The sequence below is a fragment of the Amphibalanus amphitrite genome, unplaced genomic scaffold, assembly GCF_019059575.1.
Source record: "Amphibalanus amphitrite isolate SeventyFive unplaced genomic scaffold, NRLGWU_Aamphi_draft 001077F_arrow, whole genome shotgun sequence".
Classification (NCBI taxonomy): Eukaryota; Metazoa; Arthropoda; class Thecostraca; order Balanomorpha; family Balanidae; genus Amphibalanus; species Amphibalanus amphitrite.
In genome coordinates, this window is record NW_024882571.1 from 212,689 (window position 1) to 239,503 (window position 26,815).

A 26,815-nucleotide genomic window follows, 5' to 3' on the forward strand; every position below is an offset into this window, starting at 1 on the left:
GTCACAGTATAGACGGAGACGGGACTCTGGCCGCCCACAGCCCGGCAGGTGTGGGGACTGAGGCAGGTTACGGGGCAGACTGGGACGGGACACTGACCAATAAATATGTATGAGTTCGGCGAGTTACACCGCAGACCCAATCGTTGATTCCAATATAATCCTAGGAAAAAAAAAACGAGTTACAACACTAACTGGGACAAACACTGGCCGCCAACAGCCCTCCTGGTCAGGAGGCTTGGGCGAGTTAAACTATAAACTGGGACGGGACACAGACTGAAAGGTGATGCTGGTGGGTGGGGGCTAAGGCGAGTCAGAGCAGTCTGGTTAGGAACACAAGAACGACACGTGAACCCCACCCCCTAACTCAAACGCAGGCGCGCTGTTGAGGAAACACAAACAGAGAACTAGCAAATCCAACTTCGGCTCCCTAGAGAACTAATTTGAAACCGTGTATCAAACTACAATGTTTGTCGAGTCGGACCCGTACTTCAAAAGCTACAGCAGTCAGCAAACACGCTTCCAAATCTCGAAATAGACTTTAGTCGCCTACGCTTACTAAAAAGCAAGGCAATAATCGTTGCAGCGATGTGAAGTCATTTCAATTGTAGCTGAACCGTCCACTAGGCACGTCAAGAGTGCACGGACACATTTCATCATCTGCCGCGACGTCCACACACTAAACCGACGCTCTTCATTTCATGTAATGATGATTATTTCTGCGGCTACTACTCTAATTTGAAAGTTCTTTACAAGCTTAATTTGGTCAGGTGCGAACGACGTGATTCACTCGGTTTTGCTTTAGAACATCGACTGCCCATGCAGTTTAATTTAGATACAAACCCACGCATTTTAACACGCCATCATCAAATCCTTTCAACATTTTGATGAACGGTTTCGACCTAAAGGTCGTCCTCGCTGAAAGCAGTTCGTGATTGAGTTGATACCATTAAAAGGTGGCTTGTGATCGAATTACGTTGTTATCTGAAGCCAGACACTAACTCTAGTATAACCATACTGCTTCCCCCGACTCGCCCCGCTGGGGTAGGGGTGTCAGTGTCTCCCTCACTCACCGCTGGGGTAGGGGGTGTCTCCTCACTCACCGCTGGGGTAGGGGGTGTCTCCTCACTCACCGCTGGGGTAGGGGGTGTCTCCTCACTCACCACTGGGGTGTCAGTGTCTCCCTCACTCACCGCTGGGGTAGGGGGTGTCTACTCTCACTCACCGCTGGGGTAGGGGGTGTCTCCTCACTCACCGCTGGGGTAGGGGGTGTCTCCTCACTCGCCGCTGGGGTAGGGGGTGTCTACTCTCACTCACCGCTGGGGTAGGGGGTGTCTCCTCACTCACCGCTGGGGTAGGGGGTGTCTCCTCACTCACCGCTGGGGTAGGGGGTGTCTCCTCACTCACCGCTGGGGTAGGGGGTGTCTCCTCACTCATCGCTGGGGTAGGGGGTGTCTCCTCACTCACCGCTGGGGTAGGGGGTGTCTCCTCACTCATCGCTGGGGTAGGGGGTGTCTCCTCACTAATCGCTGGGGTAGGGGGTGTCTCATTCATCGCTGGGGTAGGGGGTGTCTCCTCATTCATCGCTGGGGTAGGGGGTGTCTCCTCATTCATCGCTGGGGTAGGGGGTGTCTCCTCACTCACCGCTGGGGTAGGGGTATCAGTGTCTTCCCCCCCCCCCGACTCACCGCTGGGGAAGGAGTGTCTACTCTCACTCACTGCTGGGGTAGGTGCGTCAGTGTCTCCCTCACTCACCGCTGGGGTAGGGGTGTCAGTGTCTCCCTCACTCACCGCTGGGGTAGGGGGTGTCGACGAGCGCGATGAAGTCGACCACGTTGTGCTCCATCTCCAGCACTGTGGTGGTGCGTCCGTGCATCACGGTGACGCTCGGGGTCCGGCCGGCAGTGTCGTGGCCCAGGCCGCCCGTGAAGATCACGTACGGCTCACTGGCGGCGCACCGGGGAGCACCAGGTCAGACGGCGCACACAGAGGTCACGAGGTCAGATAGGTCACACAGGTCAGCAGCAGGTCACAGAGGTCACCAGCGAGCCACGGGTATAGACGGGTCGCCAGCTTTAAAATGTCTTCAGCAGTTCTTCAAAGAATACGACTGACTGTTCATCTCACAGGGCAATTCTGGACAAATATATAACATAAGTGACATGTGCCCCGCATCGCCTCAACGCCGAATGTATCAGACGACAAAGCTGGGATGTAACATTGGATAAATATTACATTGCTTTGTAACGGTAAGACCAGTCAGACAAACTTAAACAAAAGCACTAACGAACCAAAGTCACAGTATAATAACATAAGCTTTTCGTAAGCACCATAATATCATATGAGTAATAGGATACTTTATATCAGAGACCACTGCGACAGGCGTAAGTATCGTACATGGGACTGAACTGAGGTGCATCTGCTAATAAAGCTGTGAGTTCGGCGGACTGCCACCGCAGAAATGGCGGAGCCGTGCCTACGTCTAGTGACTGCGGCCGAATGGATGCACGGCATGTCGACAGGTGAGGTAACTACTCTAGGTCAGACATTCCGCGCTAGTGGCAGGCTTGTGGGATGCAGAAGACACTACCGCATTTCACTATAACCACGTCCACAGCCGTCACTGTCAAACGGCATACAGCACGACACTAGAGACTCAGACTCGCACCACTCGCACGCAAACTCGAACTGAGGCACGCAGACGCGCAGGTAGGCCTAACGTATACACTAAGCAATGTGCGGGGGAGGTGTTCCGAATTCTGCATCGCATTTCGGGTTCAGCCGGCGACTGTAAGCCAGTGTTTGTCGTGTTTGTCAAATACGGTCATTGTGATTTAAAGCTACAAACGGTTTTAATTATAGGTTACATATTCATTAATATCTAATATGCCCAGCATAGGCATAAGTGTTGTATGCTGCGGGGTGTAAATTGTAATCAGGCAGAAGTCATGCTATGTAAGAGGATATATCACAAGCGACCGATTGAATTTCGAACGGATACTCTATGGAAATCTTTGGAAACGACGCTGCACAAAGAGCCGCAACTGCGACTGGTCGCTGCGTCCACCCAGGGAGAGAGCAAGAGGATCGAAACAGTGCTATCCGCAGGGACGGAGGGGAGAGAGAGAGAGCAGAGACAGAGACAGAGACAGAGACAGAGACAGAGAGAGAGAAAGAGAGAGAGAGAAAGAGAGAGAGAGAGAGAGAGAGAGAGAGAGAGAGAGAGAGAGAGAGAGAGAGAGAGAGAGAGAGAGAGAGAGAGAGAGAGAGAGAGAGAGAGAGAGAGAGAGAGAGAGAGAGAGAGAGAGAGAGAGGAGGGACAGGCGGGAAAGGCCGTCTGGTAGCTGCACAGTGCAAACAGCCTGTCCGCAGTGAGTGGGAAGTGGTGTTTGCCTTCCCGGACAGTGGGGGCCGACTGGCCACTGTCCGCAGAGAGGACTGTGTGTCGACAGGACGACTGACGGCTGGGAGTCAGGACCGACTGGCGTGTGTCCTCCGCTGTCCATGGAGAGGACAGTGCTGCTGTCGGGGCTGACTGACCACTATCCGGACTCCGGAGACGGGACAGTCTCGATGGGGACGGCCGACGGCCCGCTGACGGCTCCCAGAGGCACCCACCTCTGCTCTGCGTGTGCAGCTCGCCTATCCGTGTGTGCGCCCCCGCGTCTGTAGCTCGCCTATCCGTGTGTGCGCCCCCGCGTGTGCAGCTCGCCTATCCGCATGTGCAGCTGCGTGTCGCTCGCCTATCCGCGTGTGCTGCCGCGTGTGGTGTGGATGCCTCTACGTGTCTGTCAATGCATTTGCGTTGCCTGCCTGGATGACCCGCCTCTCCGTTCTATTTGCATCCATTCCTCCGTGCGTGCTGTTCTGCAGTCTGCCTCTCCGTGCGCAATGCCCTGTCTGTATCCGTCCCTCTGTCGTGCTCCTCTGTATGCGTGTGTGGGACTGGCTTGTTATGACCGCCACTGGGTCGCCAATAGAGCAGCAGTCAGCGAAACGTGACCTGTTCCGGCGCCGCGGTAAAACCGGCCGAGTCAGAGCTCCAGAGGCGGCCCCCACTCGAGCCTAACTGAGAGACCAACAGAGCTACGCAGTACGCAGACTCTCCGGGCGGTAAGTGTGTGTGTCCGGGTGTGTCAGTGGTGTGTGTCAGTATGTGTCAGTGTGTCAGTATGTGTGTCAGCTCTGTTACCTGTGCCGGCCGCGGCTGGCTGCCGGCGGCTATATACCTGGGGCGGGCAGGCCGTGTATCAGTGTGTGTCAGTGTGTCAGTGTGTCAGCTCTGTTACCTACGCCGGCCGCGGCTGGCTGCCGGCGGCTATATACCTGGGGCGGGCGGGCCGTGTGTCAATGTGTCAGTGTGTCGTGTGTGTCAGTGTCGGCGCTCTGTTACCTGTGCCGGCCGCGGCTGGCTGCCGGCGGCTATATACCTGGGGCGGGCAGTCAGTGTGTCAGTGTGTGTGTCAGTGTGTGTGTCAATGTGTGTCAGTATGCGTCAGTGTGTCAGCTCTGTTACCTGTGCCGGCCGCGGCTGGCTGCCGGCGTCTATATACCTGGGGCGGGCAGTCAGTGTGTCAGTGTGTGTGTGTCAGTGTGTCAGTGTGTGTGTCAGTGTGTGTCAGTGTGTCGTGTGTGTCGGTGTGTCAGCTCTGTTACCTGTGCCGGCCGCGGCTGTCTGCCGGCGGCTGTATACCTGGGGCGGGCGGGCCGTGTGTCAGTGTGCGTGTGTCAGTGTCCGTGTGTCAGTGTATGTGTCAGTGTCCGTGTGTCAGCTCTGTTACCTGTGCCGGCCGCGGCTGTCTGCCGGCGGCTATATACCTGGGGCGGGCGGGCCGTGTATCAGTGTGTGTGTCAGTGTGTCAGTGTGTCAGTTCTGTTACCTGTGCCGGCCGCGGCTGTCTGCCGGCGGCTATATACCTGGGGCGGGCGGGTCGTGTGTCAGTGTGTCGTGTGTGTCAGTGTGTCAGTGTGTCAGCTCTGTTACCTGCGCCGGCCGCGGCTGTCTGCCGGCGGCTATATACCTGGGGCGGGCGGGCCGTGTATCAGTGTGTGTCAGTGTGTCAGTGTGTCAGTGTGTCAGTGTGTCAGTTCTGTTACCTGCGCCGGCCGCGGCTGGCTGCCGGCGGCTATATACCTGGGGCGGGCGGGCCGTGTATCAGTGTGTGTCAGTGTGTCAGTTCTGTTACCTGTGCCGGCCGCGGCTGGCTGCCGGCGGCTATATACCTGGGGCGGGCGGGCCGTAAGTCAGTGTGTCAGTGTGTCATTGTGTCATTGTGTCAGTGTGTGTCAGTAGGTATGTGTCAGTGTGTCAGTGTGTGTCAGTGTGTCGGCGCTCTGTTACCTGTGCCGGCCGCGGCTGGCTCCCGACGGCTATATACCTGGGGCGGGCGGGCCGTGTATCAGTGTGTGTCAGTGTGTCAGTGTGTCAGTGTGTCAGTTCTGTTACCTGTGCCGGCCGCGGCTGTCTGCCGGCGGCTATATACCTGGGGCGGGCGGGTCGTGTGTCAGTGTGTCGTGTGTGTCAGTGTGTCAGTGTGTCAGCTCTGTTACCTGCGCCGGCCGCGGCTGGCTGCCGGCGGCTATATACCTGGGGCGGGCGGGTCGTGTGTCTGTGTGTCGTGTGTGTCAGTGTGTCAGCTCTGTTACCTGTGCCGGCCGCGGCTGTCTGCCGGCGGCTATATACCTGGGGCGGGCGGGCCGTGTATCAGTGTGTGTCAGTGTGTCAGTGTGTCAGTTCTGTTACCTGTGCCGGCCGCGGCTGGCTGCCGGCGGCTATATACCTGGGGCGGGCGGGCCATATGTCAGTGTGTCAGTATGTCAGTATGTGTCAGTGTCGGCGCTCTGTTACCTGTGCCGGCCGCGGCTGGCTGCCGGCGGCTATATACCTGGGGCGGGCAGTCAGTGTGTCAGTGTGTGTGTCAGTGTGTGTGTCAGTGTGTGTCAGTATGCGTCAGTGTGTCAGCTCTGTTACCTGTGCCGGCCGCGGCTGGCTGCCGGCGGCTATATACCTGGGGCGGGCGGGCCGAGGAGCCACGCAGAGCAGCAGCGAGCCGGGCCGCGGGAGGCTGCGGGATAGACGGAGGTCAGGAGGTCAGGATAGGATGGACGGGCCGTGGGAGGCTGCGGGATAGACGGAGGTCAGGACGTCAGGATAGGACCGGACGGGGCAGGAGGGTGGCGGATCGTGGGAGGCTGCGGGATAGACGGAGGTCAGGACGTCAGGATAGGATGGACGGGACCGCGGGAGGCTGTGGGATAGACGGAGGTCAGGAGGTCAGGATAGGATGATAGGAAGTGGAGAGGCCGCAGAGACAGGTCACAGGTCAGAGATCAGATCAGGCGCGCACTGCTGAGACTCCTCCCACTGTCTGGTAGCTCTAATCGGTGCATGACTACCCTACAGCTACAGGACTATCCGCTCGCGGTTACTGTGTCATCATACAGGCACTACGGCAAGCGGGTGCGGTCGCCTAGGGCTCGTCTGGCTAGCGGTGGGGTGCGGGGTAAGGGGAGCTGGCAGCACCTTTCTTCCTCCTCGCGCCAGCCGGCGAGCGGGCTCAGAGACGCCAGCAGCCTGTGAACACGGAGTGGGTCACGGCGCCGGCCAGGTCCCACCGGCACTCCGGAACACACGGTCCGACCGGCACTCCGGCCACACAGTCCGACCGGCACTCCGGCCACACGGACGGGCCGGGCTGGTCGGCCGTCCACGACCGGGGCTACAGCAGAGCGGGTCTACCGACAGTATAGACCGGGACCACAGCCGGCGGACTGCAGCCGTATGCACAAGATAATATTAATGAAAAAAAAACGTTTAAGAACGGCTCAAAATGGTCTGCGCTTGATGTGTTCTTTCCTGAATTTAGCTTCGAAATAAGCTGATCTGGTGAAACTTTTAAGTTCCCGTACATCGAAACAGCATTTCCAATGGCGACAGAAAAATAAATAAGGATATTAGATATTGTATAAATGCTACAAAATCCAATGGAAGCACTCATCGCCCGAGCAGGATTACCAGGTTTAAAAGCAACAGCTTCTTAAAACGGCAGCCTTTGATGACTAGGGACATCGCTCCACTTCAATGAAAACTTTTAACGGATAAGACATTGCGACATGACGAAAGTAAAATAAATTACATTAACTTAATTGAAAAAGGAAAAAATACAAAGTTCTGTACAGAGCAAAGACTTTATCCTTCCAAAGTCAACATGAGACAAATGCAAGCAAGCAAGCAAAGGGAAAGGTAGCTCATTCTATGGTAGCTCATTCTAATATTTTTGCAAAAGGACTGGGACAAAACTTCATCTAAGTAGTTAGCATGATGAATTGGTTTCAGAATGATGAATCTTTCCCGGGTGATGGATTACATTCGTGAGTCCATTATAAGATTACTAACACACTCGGCCGCGGCTCACTCGGCCGGTAACACTGAAATGAGGTGCGCACAGAGACTGGCATTGGCCGCCTGCATAGCAGCTTGGACCAACAGCAGGCCCCATTGTACTGGTGAAATGGAAAACAGCTTCATCAACAATCCAAAACTCGAGCAGAACAAATGACAAATACTTCATGTCTCGCCCTAAAAGCTAATTTTAACTTTTCCCCTGCTGAGATTAGCCTGTCAGCAACCACTCAGCTCCCGCTGGACGAGTGATTGGGAGTGAGAACAGCACCAAACTACAGCCCCTTCCCCATAGCATGCCCGCTCCCTTGCCATGACCGTCCGTCCGCCGGTCCATTTGGTCACCACTGGCGGTAACGGGTCGCCGCCCAAAACCTGCGGCGTCCGCCGAACGACGCGCGTTACCGGTTTGGCAGTGTCGTTACACCCACGGTGTTAACCCCGCCGACTGACCGGACAAAGACAGACAGACAGACGATTGAGGCTGGACGGGACGGTCCAGACTGGAGCTCCAGACTGTCGACTGGTGAGCGAGAGACAGCTGGACGGGACGGGACACGGGACACGGGACACGGGACACGGGACGGGACGGGACGGGGACGGGACGGGACGGGGACGGGACGGGACGGGACGGGACGGGACGGGACGGGACGGGACGGGGCGGGACGGGACGGGACGGGACGGGACGGGACGGGACGGGACACGGAACGGGACGGGACGGTCTGCAGTCTCAGACTGAAGCATGGTGACGGGAAGACGACTGACCCACGAGTAGACGACTTTTAAATCACTGGATACCTGGATAGCAGCCAGCGGCGCCACTGCATAATTGGTAGCAAAGTGGCGGCACGAACAAAGAAAATATATCACCGGAGCAGTGATGACATCCTGGTCCCTCCCTTCATCCCTGTTGGCAGCGATTTCCTCCTCCACTCTCCCCGCTGTGACTATCCTTTATCCGCAGTGACTCCTCCCTCTCTCCGCGGCGACTCCCATCCTCTCCCCGCGGTGGCCCGCTGCTCTCCCCGCGGTGGCCCCCCGCTGCTCTCCCCCGGTGACCCGCTCCCTGCTCTGTGCCAGCGCTGACCGCTCCCTGCTCTCCCTGCGGTGGCCCGCTCGCTGCTCTCCCACGGTGACCACTCCCCGCTAGCTGTGCCGGCGCCGGCCGCTCATAACCCCGTGCCGATGAGCCTCAACACCATGAGCGGCACGGCCCAAATGAGAAAAGTTGCCCGCCGCCGGCCAAAGTCGGCCCCCAGTGGGCGTCGCGAGCACCTGCGAGTTTCCAGCGCGCCCGGCCCTGCCGCCCGACCCTCATTAGAGCGTCGGAAGCGCCGTTCTCGACGGGCATCAGCTGTGCTTTCAGCGGGCGGCGCCGAACGGCCGAGCGGGCGCCTCGATTATGGTCCTGGCGTCTCGATGGGCCGGACGGCCGGCCAACTTTGAGAGCGGGCCGAACGGATGTGCTGAGTTCACGGGGCGGCTCGGAGCTGCTCCTAGCGGCTCGGCCGTGGGAAGGGGACATTAGCCGGGCCGGTACAAAGTGCGCCGCGGGGTCGGCCGGACCGGGACGGTCGGCCGGCCGGGTCACGGGCGCTGAGCCGGCGCTAACGCCCGGCAGAGCCGCCATCATCGGGCCCAATCACGGCTCGGTCGGCGGGTATACGGCGCCAGTGGCGGCCCGGACCGGCCGGGATCAGGGCTGCCTCAGCACCAGACGCCGGCAGAAAGCCGACAGGCCACAGTCACCGTCATACACCACGGGGCGCCGGAGATTGAAACACTGGGCCGGGTTCGCTCTGTACAAGGACACAAAACAGAGTAAAACTACATGAGCCCATGAGGAGCGGTCAAAAAGGCCGGATCGGCGCACTCACCCCGCCCTGGTGGAGAGCCAGGAGACCTTCTGGATGGCCTTGCAGGGCTCCTGCTGGCCGTTTTCCCGTGTCTTGGCTGCAACAAAAACATATGGACACGGTCATGGAACTATCCACAACCGAAGGCTGCAGACTGGGGATCAATCGAGCCCGTAAATTGTCCAAGAACTATGAGACTTAAAGAAAGCACCTGGCATCTCAGCCCTAGTAAGGACAATGAACGCGAAACTCGAATGACCTTAAACTCCATCGCCGCTCAAATCCCGTGACAAAGGTAAATATTTGTCAGCATTCCACTATCCATTTCAACCTAATCTATAATTCACCATCCACAGTTCACGTCGAGGAGCCTGGTACTAAACGTTGCAGGCAATGACATGCTGAAAATAATGCTGCGGATTGTTTATTATTTATTTATTTACATGTGTGATGAAATATGCTGGCAAACTGAGAAATAAGTGACACGTCCCGCAGTTCAAGCGATATCCGTGAAGAGGGGGAGGGGTGAATCTGGCTTTTGGGAGTCCCAGTTTGCCCAACGCTTCGAGAAAGACAAACATTTGTGGTCTTGGAAACGAATAAAATAAACGTCAAAATGGTCTAAAATGCGCCTTTTGCGCATCGCAAGCGCAATATATGGCAGATTCATTAATGTCAGGACGATTTCTCAGTTTCGGGAAGTGAAAGACGACGGAGTAATTACCAGATCGTGCCTAGCGACCCGTGGTCGTTCGAGCACATGTCTGTCGAATATGAGACAGCTTCAGCGGCGAGCAAAACTTGGCACACAATGGGCAGCCGCTTATTGAAACGCCAGCGCTGGGCGCGGCACGCTTTCATTCCGCGAGCGACTGGGTTGGCTGTTGTTATTCTCCGAATCGGCGCCCAATTTGTTGTATTCGAGCGGGGTAGCTGGGCACGAAGTACTATTTAGATGGCCTGTCGCCGCCCTGTCGACTGCGTTCAGTCAGGCGGCCTCAGTGCTGCTCGAATGGGTGTGTGCTCTGGGACGGAGAAAGGGGGAGAGAACGAGAGAGAGAGAGCGAGCGAGAGAGAGAGAGAGAGAGAGAGAGAGAGGAGAGAGAGAGAGAGAGAGAGAGAGAGAGAGAGAGAGAGAGCGAGCGAGCGAGAGAGAGAGAGAGAGAGAGAGAGAGAGAGAGAGAGAGAGGGAGGGAGGGAGGGAGGGAGGGAGGGAGAGAGAGAGAGAGAGAGAGAGAGAGAGAGAGAGAGAGAGAGAGAGAGAGAGAGAGAGAGCGAGAGAGAGAGGGGGAGGGAGAGGGAGAGGGAGAGGAAGAGAGAGAGCGAGCGAGAGAGAGATAGAAAGAGAGAGAAAAAATGCGCATATTATGTCCAAACTGATCCGCACAGCACGTTGCGTCGCGGGGTGGGCGGCGCCGCTGCGTTTCCTATCTGCCCGGCACTCTGGGGCGTTTGCAATCTACGGGGCGTTTGCAATATGCCCAGCACTCCGTGGCGTTTGCAATCTACGGGACGTTTGCTATCTGCTGGCTCGCTACGGCGTTTGCTATCTGCCGGCCCGCCGCGACGTTTGCTATCTGCCGGCTCGCCGCGGCGTTTGCTATCTGCGGCCGGCCGGCGCCCGGAGACAGCGGCCGGCCGCGGAGGTGATAACCTGCCGCAGCCGTTCCAGGAGGCCGCTAACACCCCTTTCCGACGGTTTGGCCGCCGGTGCCGGCTAAGCCTCCGTTATCCAGCGTTGATGAGGCCGGCGCGGCGGCGGCCACCGACGCCGGAATGGCCGCTGTCCGGCGGCGCGGCGCCCACAGACACCGCTGTCCCCGCGGCTCGGCTCGGGCCGCCGCCCGCCGCTGCAGCTGCGAGAAAACCCTACCGGCGAGGGCGGTACACCACCAGCGGGGAACATCACTATCGCTCTGGGTCGGAGCAGTCTCCCAGAGAGGCATAGTGCAGGACGGTCCACAATGACCGGGAGCCAGAAAGGCTTCTGGCGGCACTGGCTGATGTTCAGCCATGAAAAGTCGTTAAATCCAGAATGGTTTTGACGCATCTCAGTCCACCGTAAATTGACCTTCCTGGGAGTAAGTTGGTTAACTCAGACACACAGTTGCCAATAGGAGACTGTCATTTGTTACCAGATGTAGGAAGTACGGCAGTTTATAAGATTGGCCCCCGGACGGCGGCGGACGAACGACGGCGGTCCATCAGGGCAGCGCGGCGCCGGCGGCCATTCCGGCCGGGGGACCGGCGCCCGCGGCGTTTAGTGGTCGTTGTTAACGCGCCATCGGTTTGACGGCCTCCCTAACCGTAGCTCTCTGCTGACGTTTACGTGCCGTGTGGCTGCGTTATATCGTCCCAACAGACGACACGGGGAGCCAGCTCCCATGGGAGGGGCCGGGGCAGGCTGGACCGACCGGAACCGTGTGCCTGATGGAACCCACGTGGGCCTAAGGCAGACTGAACCGGCCAGGCCCTGCGGGGGCTACACACTGCACAGCCTTCTGTGGAGTCATGGCTCCAGACGAGCGACACAGTCCCCAATCTAGACTTATTAGTCTGATGATATATACCTAGCCACGCATGGAGATACATCCCCCCCCCCTGATTCAGAAGGCTCGCAACCAGCACGTCAGGCTTGAACCGCCAATGCCATTGTTCGTAAGTCATTTTATCTCAAACGTGTCATAACACACGCTGTTCGTTTAATGGTCCAAGTTATGACATGTGTCATATACCCGAAATGGCCCTGTCACTCAGAATTCTAAATCGAACCAACACTGTTAGTAGGTGCCTCAAACTTTCGAAGCCATCAACCTGGCACATTTCACATCCAAGGAAGAATAAAACAGCCTACAGCCATTTTAGGTCGGAACAATCACAGTGTCCTGACACACCATTTCAGGCGGCCTTTCGTTTAATCACCTATCTTCAGCTACAAATGGCAATGAACTGATACAACAACAGAACAAAGCGCTGCAAGAAGCATTGAAATAAAGGTCGAATGCCGTTTGTTACGAACAATAGACAGACTAGAAGTAAAGCAATGGCTGGCGCCCGAGAACGTCAAATTACAGCATTCTACTCTCAGAGACCCTAACTATCCATTCGATGCTTCTTGCAGAAAGCAGGCTACCTCGGCGGGTTTTGAACCCCGGGCCCCGGCCCGCTGTAGCCAGCGCGCTCTCACCGTGCGGGAACTGGGTGGCCACCGGCCGCTGCGGCGTCTTAACGCTCCACGTACAGAGCGAGCCGTCGGCGTGGGAGGACATGAACTGCTTGCCGTCGGAGAGCCAGCAGACGGAGCGGAGCGGCTCGGCCGACTGCCACCGCACGTCGGCGGCCTTGGTGCGCAGGTCCCAGAGCACCAGCAGGCCCGTCTCGAACCCAATCAGCAGCTGCCGGCCGCATCACAGCGTCACACAGACACATCACACAGACACATCACACAGACACATCACACAGGTCCCAGAGCACCAGCAGGCCCGTCTCGAACCCGATCAGCAGCTGCCAGAGGCAGTACAGCGTCACACAGACACATCACACAGACACATCACACAGACACATCACACAGGTCCCAGAGCACCAGCAGGCCCGTCTCGAACCCAATCAGCAGCTGCTGGCCGCATCACAGCGTCACACAGCGTCACACAAGCGCACCACAGCGTCACAGAGCGTTCTACAGCATCAAAGAGATGACACAGCGACATCAGGGAGTCACGAAACGTCACAAACACGTCCAGCGTCACAAAAATGCGTCAAAGCGTCACATAGCGCTGCAGCGTCACACGGGCGCGTCACGCAGGGGCCGGCAGACGGGCGCGCCGGCCGGCACGCGCTGTGCCGACTGGATAATCAGGGTGAGTGCAGTACAGTGTGCAGCCGCGTGACCTGGAGACACGGCGACACGGCCCGGGTAGGCGACAGCGAGAGAAGGGCAGACACTCAGACAGCGTATAAATGCGCCGGGGGACTGAAAGCTGTTTTATGACAAAACGAGGAGGGATTTTTAATGGTACTGCCTTCATGGTAAGAGCGACTAATTCAAGTCGGACGGAATAGGGTTACCAATAAGCATTATTCCATCACATCGTATACAGTATTGTTCAAACATGTTGTAAAGCATTGTTGTAAAGCATTGTTCAAACACAGACGGCTCACAATGGGAAATATCCGTTTAGGACGTCAGGCCTAAACGGATTTTTTGCGCATCTAGCAGAAAATGACATGAATATGCATGTTTGATGTTTTATAGATGGAATTTTTTAGTTTACACATCAAAATACATATTTATCTTGAATGGTAGGTCTAATGACAATGAAAAATCCACTTTTTGTCCATGATTTCGCGCCATTGTGGCAGATTCATAAAGTACCTACATAAGTGTTGAGAGGAACGTCCTATGCTTCAAAAGGGAAGCATTCTAGTTGAGGGCTAATTTCCTTATTTCTTAGATTCAACAATCAGGGTTCAATTCCAGGGCAACCAACATAGCCTTCCCAGCCAGTCGCTCCCTAATCCCTATAGCCACTTGGAACAGCATGCTAGTGCCATTTAGTGCTTGGTACACTGGATATGGTGCTTGATTTATTTTGCTTTAGTACCTACATGCTCCCAAACAATTTTCTCTACCTTGGTACTTCAAACTTCCTAGCAGTGATCAGGGGTGGAGATCTGTCAAGGGGGGGGGGGGTCCAGGCCGGGCAGATGGAGGCGGGCTGAATGCAGTACCATTACTGCATTCAGCCCGCAGAATCACGTCCCAGCCCGACGTCGCGGCGGGCGGTGTGGGACAGAGTGCGGCGCCGTCCGAGTCCGCCACAGGTGACGGCCGGCCCGTCCCCGTTGCAGGCGCGCCAAGTGTGCCGCGGCTGACGGACACAGGTGGCCCAGCGGACGGGACAGGACGGGTCGGGCTGGGTCCGAGAGGAGCGGGACAGGGGGCAGAGGCGCACACAGGTGGCCGAGCGGGGAGGACGGGACGGGACGGGTCGGCCTGGGTCCGAGAGGAGCGGGACAGGGGCGCACACAGGTGGCCGAGCGGGCAGGACAGGAGGGGGCGGGACGGGTCGGGCTGGGTCCGAGAGGAGCGGCGGGGGGAGGGGGGCGGCTCCGGTGCAGCCCCGGGCCCGGCACCCAGCCTCTGATCCGAGCCCGGCCGGCCGGGTCGGCGCAGCTGCCGGTGATTGGTGACCTGTCCCAGGGCCGGACAGGGTGGGGCGGGGAGGAATGACGCACACACGCAGCAGGCACACGGCAAGGTGCACTGGTCGGACACGGCCTCGCCACCGATAGACGGCACACAGCGAGTTATCACAAAACACAAAGGCTCACGGAATGAGTTCGTGATTGACATCGACACGTAACAGGTGGTCAAACAAGATATACTCCGTTATACGACCTTGTCAGACACACGTCAAAACCAGCATACGCTTAGCACCAGTCGATGAACAAATTGAGCTATCTTAACCAGGTCAGACCAGACCATAAAGCACGAGCTCAGCCGGGGGTAGGAAAGACGCCCAACCAGATCAGATCATAACACATGGCATCAGACCGGATAACATCACAATTCACAACGCAGCCCACCAGACCGGCTCGGACCGGACGGCGCCGTCTCGGTCCGTCCCGTCCTCCGGACCCTATAGCCACCCCTGGTCGGCGCGTTACCGTCTCGTCATGTCACGTCACGTCACGTCACGTTACCGGTCACGTCACGTCTCACGTCCTCACCTTGTTGCTGTCCACGGGGTTGTCGACCAGACAGGTGACCGGGCCCGGGTGGTTTTTCCTCGACCTACGGCACAGAAAGGGAGCAGGGAGTGTGTCAGTGTTAGGTACTACCATCACGGTACATACGGAGCATGGTGCTTCAAAGAACGCCAGCCGCATGGGCGAGCGCCGGCAGCGGGTACCGGTACCGGGTACCGGTCCCCGGTACCGGTACTTGCACAGGGCCACATACACCAACAACGGGACACATTCTACCAAACATCAGGAGCAGCTCAGCTAGACCGACTGTGGTTGGGTCTGGTCTCTAAACTAGTGTTCTGTTAACCCATAATGACCAGTAGCACGAAACTGGTGAGAATTAGGCAGCGCGGAGGAGCCGCGTGGGAGACTAATGAGCCTATTTTCTGACCCATGACCGATGCGGAGCTGAGATAAAGCTGAGTCGGCGCTACGAGCGACAGTCGATTTACGACCCTGATGGAATTGAGAGAGCTAAGGTCAGAGCAGAGACAGAACCGACACAAATTCAGTCAGAGATGGGGATGAATTTAGCCAAAGTACAGACGGCGCTTGGACGAAGCTGAGCCAGGTTAGAGTCAGGGCTGAGTCAGGGCTGAGACAGAGCTGAGACAAGTCGCAGCTGGTGATGAATTTAGACAATGTACAGAAAACGCTCTGACGGAGCTCAGCGGGTCAGATTCAGGACTGAGTCAGCACTGTCGGAATAGTCAGGCTGGGTCAACTGAGTCAGACAATGCGAGTCTAAGCTGAGCCATGTTATGGTCAGGACTGGGTCAGCTGGGCCGGGCAGGTGTCCGCCGGGCGCGGCTCGCCGGCCGGCCAACCGCTCCATCACCCCTGCAGCCGGCCGCCCGGGACACAGCTCAGTTAATTAACGTGCCACGGCCGCTACCATCTGACGCAAGAGGCTGCTCGGCGCGGCGGCCTGAGGTCAGAACAGGTCGCGTGAGAAAGGTCAGCCAGAGGCCAGAACAGACCGCGAGGCACAGCAGAGGGGATCACCGCCCGACACTGCGGCCCGAAGTCAGGCACGATTTTGGGTTAGACCAGGGGTTGTAGGGATTGGACATAGACATAGATAGCCGTCAAGTCTTCGTCCACAATGGAAAAAAAACATTATGAGCAACGAGAAGAAGCTGAATGATTTGAATGGCAGCGAGTCAACATGTACCGGGGCATTCACATAAAAAAGATGGCTTATGATCGCCTATATTCAGTCCCCCGTAAAACAGTGCAACTTTGCTTCAATTTGTTTTTATAAGGTACTGGTGCTTGTGTTCATACGTTGTTTGTTACATCCCACATCCTGCACACGTTCAATGTCACCATGACGTGGAGCAGAACGGCAGCCCTGGCTCCGAGTTAGCGGCACAGAATGGATGTGCGCCGCCACCAACCAGGCGCCGCATAAGTCACAATGCCCGAGCTGGCCGCTGCGTTGTGATTACCCGTGTCGGGCCGGCGGAGCTCCATTACGGGCAAATGGTGGCGATTTTCCGCCGGCCGAGGGCCACTCGGTCAGCGGGCGGAGGTCAGAGGTCAGCGCGCTCGCCCAGATTACACCGATCCACCATGCGCCGCGGTCACCGCGCCCGCCAAAGGTCAGCGTGCGTCAGCCGCAGACCCGAAACGGACCCGTTTGTCAGCGACACCGGCCCAGCGGCGCACCCGGCCGAGAGGCAGAGCTGCCGCCGTCATACCCCGCCTCACCCACACCAGGCAGCACCCCTCCCCTCAAAATGTCCCTGCGGAGCGGCACCGGCTCAGTGCAGCGGCGCACCGGGCAGAGCTGCCACCTTCTTCACCCAGCCCAACCAGCACCCCTCCCCCCCACGGGTGTCCCCGCGGAGCCGGCCGGAACGGCGGCAGCACGCACAAAAAACGTCCGAATTATTATAGGGGATTTGCGGCGGCGGGCGGTCAGGTCGTTAGAGGTGCCATTATCGCCGCAGCGCCGCCGGCCGGGGCACAGACCGGCGCGGAGCGGCGCCGACGGACTAAGACGGATGGAGGACGCGTGTCAGCGTCAGCAACAACCGCTGCGGCGGCCGGGGCATACAGAACGGCGCGGGTGCCGGCCTCAGCATCTACCGCGACAGCAGCTACCTTGTCCTCGACAGCAGCTAGCGCCTCAGCAACTCCTGCGACCGCAGCTAGCGCGACAGCAGCTACCGCCTCAGCAGCTACCGCGACAGCAGCTACCGCGACAGCAGCTACCGCGACAGCAGCTACCGCGACAGCAGCTACCGCGACAGCAGCTACCGCGACAGCAGCTACCGCCTCAGCAGCCGGGTGACACACAGAACGGCACGGGTGGCGGCCCCAGCGCCGGTAACGGCTGTGGATGGTGCGGTCTGATCTGCTAATACAGACCCCAGAGCCCAGGCCATGACATTTGTCTGATATATGAATGTGCGTGGACACTGTAATAAGTCTGCCATGTTTAGGTTTGTAATGTTGAAGAAGCATGCACTGGTTTGATTAATATCAAACGAATAAGCAAAAAACGTAACTGGCGAAAAAATAAATGTTATGGAAGGTGGTGGAAGGTTGTTAATATGTCTGATATTGGTCAGTGTTTCCCTATTAAAGAACATCCGAAAAGCTTAACTTACATCAAGGTGGGACCGGTAAGGTAACGCTTCAAGTTTTCAGAAGAAAAACACGGCCGAGTTTAATCAAACTAAGCCACGCGCGTTTAAACAAACACGCATACTAATCGCAGCATGGTAACGTATCTGCAAATAAAAACGGAAAGATTCGCGCAATACGATCACACCGCAAAACAGAATAGCGATGTTGTTTAGCCGTAAGCACCAGGCAACAAGTTCGGTTCGAAAACAATCCACGACCGATTCGTAAGCACGTACTTGTGGTCCTCGTTAACTGCATGGCGTGGCCACTTTCTAGACCTCTTTACGACAGCCATCCAATAGGACTTTACGACTGGAGCGTGCCGCAATGGACAGCGCCTGCTCCTAAACACAGGAAAATGCACCGACAACCTAATACCTCAGCACGTCCCAGTATAAGGATTGTCCCCATTTCCAAGTGCAGGATCCGAATGGTAAAGCGGTAAGAAGATAAACACTGTGAATTCCATATTATCAGCAGCCGCAACAGCACGAACATGCAGTGCTGCACACTTATTGCCAGCAAGAAGCACGCAAAGAGTACCTTGCAGTCAAACAGGTAATACCGTTGGACCCAAACAGGTGGACGTAAATATGACAAACGAGTCCGGCCTTCCTTTCCAAACAGACGACAGTGCAGTGGTCGGCCGGCGCGGTCGTTACAGACGCCGAGTCGAGCTGGCGGCTTTGTTACCGCCGCCGGCCGACCGGAGCCATGTTGTAGCGCAGCTCCAAGGAGTCGGTACCGATCGATGCTATAGAAATGACAGTGCGCTTACAATACGCGTCCTCTGCACACATCCCTAATCTAACGAGCAACATGGCTGCGAGTTGATTATGTGTGAATAGGTGAATGCCTTCTAAGCGATGGAAAATGATTCAACAAAAGTCTGCGTGTTTTGGAAGCATGACAAGGAAATCGTGGGAAAATTCTGAACACACAGTCTTTCAGTATTCATGTTGTAAACGACTTCGTTTAATCATCATCAACACTCAAATTAATTGCAATTTGCTTACCTAGCTACAGCACAGCCCGCTCCACAAAAAGCAAGCAGCTGTAGAGGCATCGTAATATTCGCGTATTTTCCACCATTCTCACCACGAGACCCGCGCGGTATTGGAGCAAAGAGATTCGCAAAATGAGTGCAGAGTTCGAGCCACTCCCAAGCCCCAAACTGAGTGAGTGCGGAGGGTGCCGCAGTCCGATCTAGCTGGGCGGCTCTCCAGTGTAGATAGAGGGTGCCGCAGTCCATGTCATGTCGGCCGACCGCCATCGATTGCGGCGGCCCATTGGCGGCCGTCTCGGAGATAAGGCCCGTTCACTGTGTGACGCCCATTGTGGGCCGTGGGATAAGGGCCGCCGCTGTCAGCCGGCCGCCGCCGCCGCTGACGACACCGCATTGTTTCTGCAGCGGCGACACTAACCAGGGACTCGCGGGGACCGACACAGCGCGGTGGGCGGAAAACCCATCGCACCGGCCGGCCAACCTGCTACACGGACCGGCCGACCCATGCACGGACCGGCCGGCCCACTCACTGCACGGACCGGCCGAAACACACACAGGCGCGGCGGCGCCGACTGGCCGCCTGAAACGTAGGCTGTCCCGCAGCGCTCTGCCGCCTGGCCGCATACTGTGCCGCAGCGCTCCGCTCGGACCCGCAGCCGCCCGTGGAGAGACGGCTGTGCCGCCACTCCCTGGAGCCTGCGCGGTCCACAACGGCCCCACTAGATAATTCCAACACACCGGCGTAAAACCGTTCCGGTGCTCTGGCCCCTTCAATTCCAGCCGCAGACCAGCGTAACCCTGCGCCGGTGCAGCGTGCGGGTTTGTAAACAGGACTTTACTGCCTCCGCTATCGGCGGCCAAACCGAGACGCCGGCCGGCGCGCTAGTATGCAATACGATCGTGTTTGGATGGCGGTCAGCAGTCGGAAACGCCCGTCCTCGATACACAGCCGACGCCTTTCCACGACACAACGGCGCAGAAGGAGGACGCCGATAGTCGAATCGAACCCCACAGTCACACTGCACTGAATGACCACCAAACGAAAACAGACCGACCAGCGGAGGAGTGGATCTGCCGCATGATGACCCAGCACCAGGGCGGACGGGGTGCCGTTTGGCACAGCCCTCCCCGCCCCGTCCCCGCCCGGCCACGCTGCCGGCTCGGCGGCGGCAGGCGGATTTGGGCCGGCCGCCGCACGGAGACGGATGGCCCGGCCCTGATCCCTTTCAGCCGGCCCTCTGCCAGCGCAGGCATCCAGAGCCGCGCTTTGGCAGCTGCGGCCCGCACGGCCCGAATATAATGAGACGCACAGCCAGTCTGACGAGCGCGAAAAAGACCGCCAGCCCTACGAATTTATTGGTGGGAGCTAGCGCTAGCTTTGCAAAAAAAAAACATATGCAATCTTTCTTGCAGCGCTGAATGAGTAGCACTTGGTTAATAAATACAAACTGAACCATTCACGCAAAATAATGTTGCGAGTAGCCTTATCAAAGCAGCATATATTTAAAAGTAAATATTTTTGAAACAGTAGGGGCGATACCTATATCCTACGCTATCACTTTTTGAAAAGCGAAGGGAGCTCTGCGAACAAATGTCCCATAAAATAAACGCGTCGAAAAACGAAAAAGCAAATGCGACCAATTGGCGGCAGTTTTTGCAGTAGCTAAGAACGGATGTCAACTATTTAGCTGCAATTTAGCACCTCACCCTGATCAGCCAGAGACGCTGACTCTGGAGAAGCTCCGTCAGCAGATATTAGAGCAGAGCGCAGCGAGCAGCGAATTAGGGCCCGCCGGTCGGTAACCAATAAACCCCACCCCCAGGATCCATTTGGAGGGCTATGTTTTCCAAACCATTGGCTGGGCTGTTCAGGGCCATCTCGAGTGAATTCATGAAGCCGGCACCGGTGGGTTTCCGGACTGAATGGGGCGTGGCGTCGGATTTATACATGTGCCTTTGGCGCCACCACGGTTCGAACGCGCTCATTTCGTTCATTCCGTTTCCACAGTAGCGCAATAGTCGGTGATAGGAGCACCAAAGACAAAGTCCCGATGGGTGCTTACCCAAAAGCCTGTTGTGGGGCGTGGTAATTGTGCACCGGCGAGGAACTGCCAAGCTCATGTTACAGAGAGTCTGCGGGTCTTTGTTACTATTATGCCATCATCTTAAAATTCGAACTCCTTTCCGTTTGATTTTCATTTCATACGCAAAAACGCCAACATATCAGATAGGCGCGGGACAAGAAAATGAGAGAATCCAATCTCCAATAGTGAACCAGCGAGCACACACGCAGCGGGCCCCGTTAAAGTCACCGGATAGAATTCCGAGTATCGGTGCTGCCCAGTTATCGGCTGAAAGGCTGGCCCTTGAACCATTCCGAGCACGGGAAATGACCAATATCAGGTGAAGTAGTGAAAATCCGCCCGCACACGAGCCCTCCAATCCCCTCGGCGCCGGCTCGTAAACGGATGATGGATGGCCGGTTCGCGGTTCAGTTGATTTGGAGGATTGCGTTTATGAAGAACGAGTGGCCATTTCCATCAGTCGGCAGATACCCTGGCCGAGAGAGTGGCCGTTATTTGCAGCCGCTCCGCCGCGCCGGTCCCTCCCCCACCGCGCGCTACCGCTGCCGCCACCCCATCGCCCGTTCCCAGTATCGCCCTCTCCAAAAGTTATCTACTCTTCATCGCGAGATCACCGATGGCATCACCGATAAGAACAGGGTGATTTGAGCACCAGTTCAGGACACTGAAGGAGCACTCCACCTGCTCTGTGACTGCGTTTGTAGGATGGCAATATCAGACAGCGGTGATGACCGTCTGTGTGGAGTCCTGTGCTCCATTCTGCCCCAGACTTCCCCCGCTCAGACAGTTTATTACAGCCGCGTAACGTGCTGAGACTTGGGCCCGTCTGAATGGAGCCCTGATTACATATTCACGGCGGCTTTTCCACATCGTCAGGGGCCGCGGCCGTTCCCAGCACCGGATACAGCTGCGCCCCAGCGAGGCTCGGCTGAAAATAAAGTCCGACCACTGCAGCAATTACTGCTGGCCCAACTCAATCAATTGGTAGGCGGCAGCAGCTGGCCACCAAAATATCTCGGTATTTTTGTGCTGAAATTTCGTTCACCCACGAGCAGGTGCGATACGCTCATTGAATAAGAGCAGCATAACCTCATTACGTCCGTCCATGGCGGTGGTCAGAGCAAAACCTGTACCAGTAGCGCGTGGAGGCGTTTTTGCGTATCCTCCCTTCATAGCAAAAATGGACAAGTGGCTTTCGATGGCTCGCGTAAAACAGATCACTAAGGTGATTTTTGGCGAGGTCAGGCCAACAAAAGATCATATCAAGTCACAATGCCCCATTTGGACGTTTCGATGAATGGCCTTGCATCGTAAAAACGTCAGCTTTGATAAAGGTAAATAAGATTCAAAGAGGTTTACAGTTCGAGCCTTAGAGGACATCACTCTTACCCATCGCTTTAAGTTCAATGTATCATTTTGAAAATAGCTAAGGTAAACCTGTAGGTTAAACCTCTGTTCCCGATACTGCGAGTAGCGACTAGTGGTGGATGACGTCTCTACTCACAGTTCGATGGCCTTGTTCCAGTTGATAATGTAGCCGGAGACGACGAACGACTCGATGTTGACGATGTGCACGTTTCCCTTCTCGGTGCCCACGTACAGCCACTTGCTCTGCAGCGGCAGACTGATGCACGTCGTCCTGCGCACAGGGCGGGCAGACGTCACTACAGATCCAGCGGCACCGCGCCGAGCTCGTCAGGGCAACCCGAACGGCACCGCGCCGAACACAGCGGGCAGGTCGGACGGCAGCGTGCACTGTGTCAGCGCTCTCCGTCCCTCCCGACCTCAGTATTACCCTAACACCTGAATTGTATCCTCGTTCCTATACCCCTTATACATCCCACCTATTCCCTATATAACCTGCCTTCCCACGTTCGTTTTACTTCTAGCGCCGTCTTTTTGTGCCGTTTTCTCGCACGTTGTGTGTCCCAAACTGGCCCAATTTGTTGGCGGCGGCGCGGACCGGCTCTGGGCGGCCGTCGGGCTCCGATCGGCGCTCGGTGTGCCGCGAGTTACAGGGCGGGGCGGCGCTCGGAGTGCCGAGTTACAGGGCGGCGCAGCTGTTTGTTCCGCCGTCCGATACCGGCGCGGCTCCGGCCGGCCGCTCGGTGCCCCGTTTTTCACAGGCCGCCGGCGCCGATAAACAGCGGCGCAGAGCGGCGGCGACACGTCGGACCGGCGCGCCGTCCCAATGCAGATTGGGCCGCCGAGCTGCTCCCGAACGTCCCGGCACAGAGCTGGGCAGGCCCGCGGCAAAAGGGTGCAAACGAGTCGACCAGACCGGGGTTTGGGAAAATGGAGTTGACAGAGAGGGGAAGCGAAGAGAAACGCGGTGAGAAGAAGAGGAAGAAAATCCAAGGGAAGATAAAGAGCAAAAAAGGATATTAGAAGAGGAGAGAGAAAACGAAAGAGAGGAGAGGTAAATTAATCTTCATAGGCGATCTGAAGTTTCGGTCAGTCAGTGGGACTGGAAGCAGCACCAAGGGAAACATTTGAAAAAGAAGCAGTGAACGGTGAGCACGCAAGGATTATTACCAAAGCTTCCTTACCCTCCAAGACAAAAAAGTCACATTTTAATCATAGTCACTGCGCAATTACCCTAACAATCTGACGTTTGCACCAGCCCGCCCAAAACCATCAGTCCGTTCGTAACACATGTTGGCCACCTACCGCTCGCGCTGAAACTTGAGCGTGTGCACCACCTCGGGAATCTTCTGGCGGATGTTCCACATGTTGAGCGTGTCGTCGGTGCAGGCCGTCACCAGCGCGCCCTCGTTCACCAGGAACGCGATCTGCCCGAGAGGAGGAGCACCACCGGTCACCATTCACCGGTCACCAGTCACCAGTCCGGCCCGCGGTTGGTGCGGGCGGAGGGGTAAATCGATGGATGTTTAAATGAGCATACGTTGTTAAGGAATATGTGACAACACAACAACGGTTATATTTCCGTGTATCAAATGAGCTAGCAAGGGAAATAATGCAAGCTAAAACTCATAATGCAATCAAATATAAAAATGCCCTGACACTATTGTCGGCGAGATTAGAACCGTAGAAAATGTTTCATAAGCAAAGACAATAAACAAATGCAATATGTACGAGTGGCCGACGGAAGCATTTACGTAACCAAATCGGATTGGATCCGGCGCAGAAAAGTGAGCCAATTAGCGAGCGTTATCGGATAAGTGGACGGAGGCGGCAGGCCGGCCGGCGCAGAGATCATAGAGAGCGTGTTTAGCTTATATAAGATTTCCATGGCAGTGATGTGAGCGCCGAACAGCCCTGAGGGCCCACCAGCGCCGCGGGAGGAAACAAAACGACACCGGGACCGTACATAAACCACAGCGGTGAACCGGCGTCTCCTACATGAGCAGACGGATAGGCATGAAAAGAGGCATTCAGCAATTGCATTAGTACAATGGCACGATATATGTGCAGCGCTTGAATGGCCTCCGGTTGACAAATGACAGGTTACGGTGCGCCCGCGCCTTCCCCGAACCATTCACCAAATCATGGCCGGCCTGAATGGCACAATATGCATTCAGTCGAGCGGCCGCGGTCGTGCCGCGCGGCAATCGTTCATAACAACGTCATCGCCTCATCGGCACACGCCGGGTGTCTTTGTGGCCCCGTCCGCGGCGCGGCGCCCCGTCCAGCGACCCGGCGGCACGCCGTATTGTGCGTCTGTACTGACCGAGCGGGTCGCGCGCGACGCCTATTTGTCACGGGTTGCGCACCGCCTCTCTGCGGCTGTGTGGGTACAGAGACGGACCGGCGCGGCGCGCTCCGCACGGCGCCGGTCCCGGCGGGCCCATACGGCCGTCCGGGCCCCCCTGGCCCATACGGCCGTCCGGGCCCGGCCGGTCCCCCGGGCCCATACGGCCGTCCGGGCCCAGCCATCCATCAGAGCAGCGCGGCGCCCACCAGCCAGCGGCCCTGACCGAGTGTCAATGGATGGGATACGCTCCGGTTGTCAGATTATATGCTGATGACAGCTGACTGAGCAGCGAGGTCACTATGACGGAGAAAGATCGCTGGGATTTGTTACGATAAATCTGACAGAATCCACAAGAGGATACGGTAGTGAAATACCGATGAAAAACAGCATCTCATTTCAAACCCGAGCACATAAGCATGAATTACCACTACAATGGCAATGACATTTTCTCCAATAGATGATGATTGAATTAATCTTCTTACAAAACATCTAGAGGCTCGGGATAACTCAGAAGCTCCCTGATTGATGCCCAATGACGCCCGCCTGCGCCAATCAGCTGCAGCCAGTGGGATCAGAGGGCTGCGCCACGGCGATGACATTTATCCCACGTCGTCCGAGCGTCAATTATTCACTCTACACACTACTCAACCAGAGAGCGTGGTCCTCGATCATTGCCCATGGGAGTTGCAGATAATCAAATCCAATTCATTGGTGCTGATGAGGAAATATACACGATAACTGTAACAATCTTCATAGTGGCAAGATTATAAATTTACTTTTCACTGGTACAATATCTAAATTCAGGAGTAAGAAAAAAGTTACGGTCGCCGGAACGGTAGCGTAGTTATAGAAATATGGGCCATTTCGGCGGCATAATATTCCGTTTCAAATTACTGCCACCGTCTGACCTATGGGCCATACAGAAACCCTATGAGCACTGGGCTCCACACGATGGGATGGTTAAATTTAGAGCATAATAAACCGACGGATCATCACACTTCTCAATCCATTCCGCGACCACTTGGCCGATCGTATATCGACGGGAATTAATGGCGATGTGAGCGGCTGAACTGCAGTTCTGGGCTCACCGGAAACGCATTAACACCTATCACTTCAGCGAACGACGAGAAATGCTGGAGCGTCCGGCGTCTCTGGACTCCGCCTGGACCTTCGGAGAGAGAAGAAACTGTGTGCATTGTCCACGTCCAACATGCCCGCGTCCCATTGTCTTGTGGGTGTGGCTCTGTGTTGTGTTTGAACTGCCTGTCGGCTTACCCTTCCCACGCAGCTTGGGCAGGGGTCTCTGTGCCGGCGGTGTTTTGGTTTGGGGGCCGCCCGGACGGCCGGGCGGCCGGGCCCTTGGTAGTCGGCGCCCATGGCACGTGTTAGGAGATGATATCTAACGTAGGTGTGACAGCCCCCGAGAAAAATGAGAACTAGAGTGCAAGCCTGGTCCACTAGCTAGTTATGTGGTCATCGTCATATGCGGTAAGCATGGTAGATGCAACAAAAGCTGATACGCTTTACAGCCCCCAGCACATTCCACAGTGTTAAGTTCAACTACAGGGTGATTTTTTTTACTTGTTAAAAAGTAACGAGGTTTAACGGCGCTAAAATGCAAATATATATTGTAAAATTATATACCAGCATGACGAGCATTCCGGGACATTTTGATTTCATGCAGACACGATGTGAAGGAACGTCCATCGTGTATTTTACTTGTGCTTGAAGTTACCCCCTCTCTCACCAATACGAATCAGTCCGCCTGAGCACGTGTTGAACAGCACCATGGACTCCCATGCTCATTAGGCGGACTGAAAAGGCTCCTATCACCCATTTTCAGCTATGCCAGATATTTCCAATGTTTTCTTGTTATATCTGCCATACATGGGTCCAAAAACTAGAAGTCTAGAAAGGGCAGGTCGAGGATTTTGCTACTGGCGGCCCTGGTGGTGTCTGATTCGCTGTTTTTGTTTCTCCCTGAAGACTGATTCTTCAGAGGCTGCAGATACGCCAGATGGACCGTTTGAAGGTTATCCTGATACAAGCTTGTTCGTGCATTATTTAACGTCTTTCTGAGGCATCTCCTTGATGATCGTATGCTTCGAACTGCCTCAATGCTTCAGAATCATCGTTTTGTGTCGTTCCTTACTGAACGGCGGTGGACCATGCGTGCCCGATTGGTGGGACATTTTCAGGCTCCATTGGGGCCGAGGCCCTCGGTCAAAAGGGACAAATGATGAACCATACAAAATGTCCCAGATTTATCTATCACGTGCATTGCTTTTTGCACAAGATTTTTCGATTTAGGGACCACCATTGACGTTTACTTTTAACAGTTAAAAAAAATCACCCTGTAAGTAGTCTGCC

At 56.2% G+C, this 26,815-nt stretch overlaps 1 protein-coding gene across 4 annotated transcripts in view; it reads right to left on the reverse strand.

Annotated features, from left to right (window-relative positions):
• The window catches only part of LOC122369836 (syntaxin-binding protein 5-like), a 59,234-nt gene extending 35,714 nt beyond the window's left edge, over positions 1-23,520 (reverse strand). For 2 of the 4 annotated variants that reach the window (XM_043344903.1, XM_043344900.1), the window contains exons 1-7: positions 23,401-23,520; positions 22,235-22,369; positions 14,986-15,049; positions 12,443-12,650; positions 9,277-9,352; positions 6,521-6,571; positions 1,789-1,943 (exon numbers count right to left, since the gene is read on the reverse strand). In XM_043344903.1, the coding sequence (XP_043200838.1) occupies positions 1,789-1,943; positions 6,521-6,571; positions 9,277-9,352; positions 12,443-12,650; positions 14,986-15,049; positions 22,235-22,369; positions 23,401-23,462 (751 nt within the window). In that variant the 5' untranslated portion in view covers positions 23,463-23,520. The remainder of the gene's footprint in view (positions 1-1,788; positions 1,944-6,520; positions 6,572-9,276; positions 9,353-12,442; positions 12,651-14,985; positions 15,050-22,234; positions 22,370-23,400) is intronic. The other 2 variants (XM_043344904.1, XM_043344901.1) reach the window with 1 other exon arrangement.
• Positions 23,521-26,815: the final 3,295 nt, after the last annotated feature.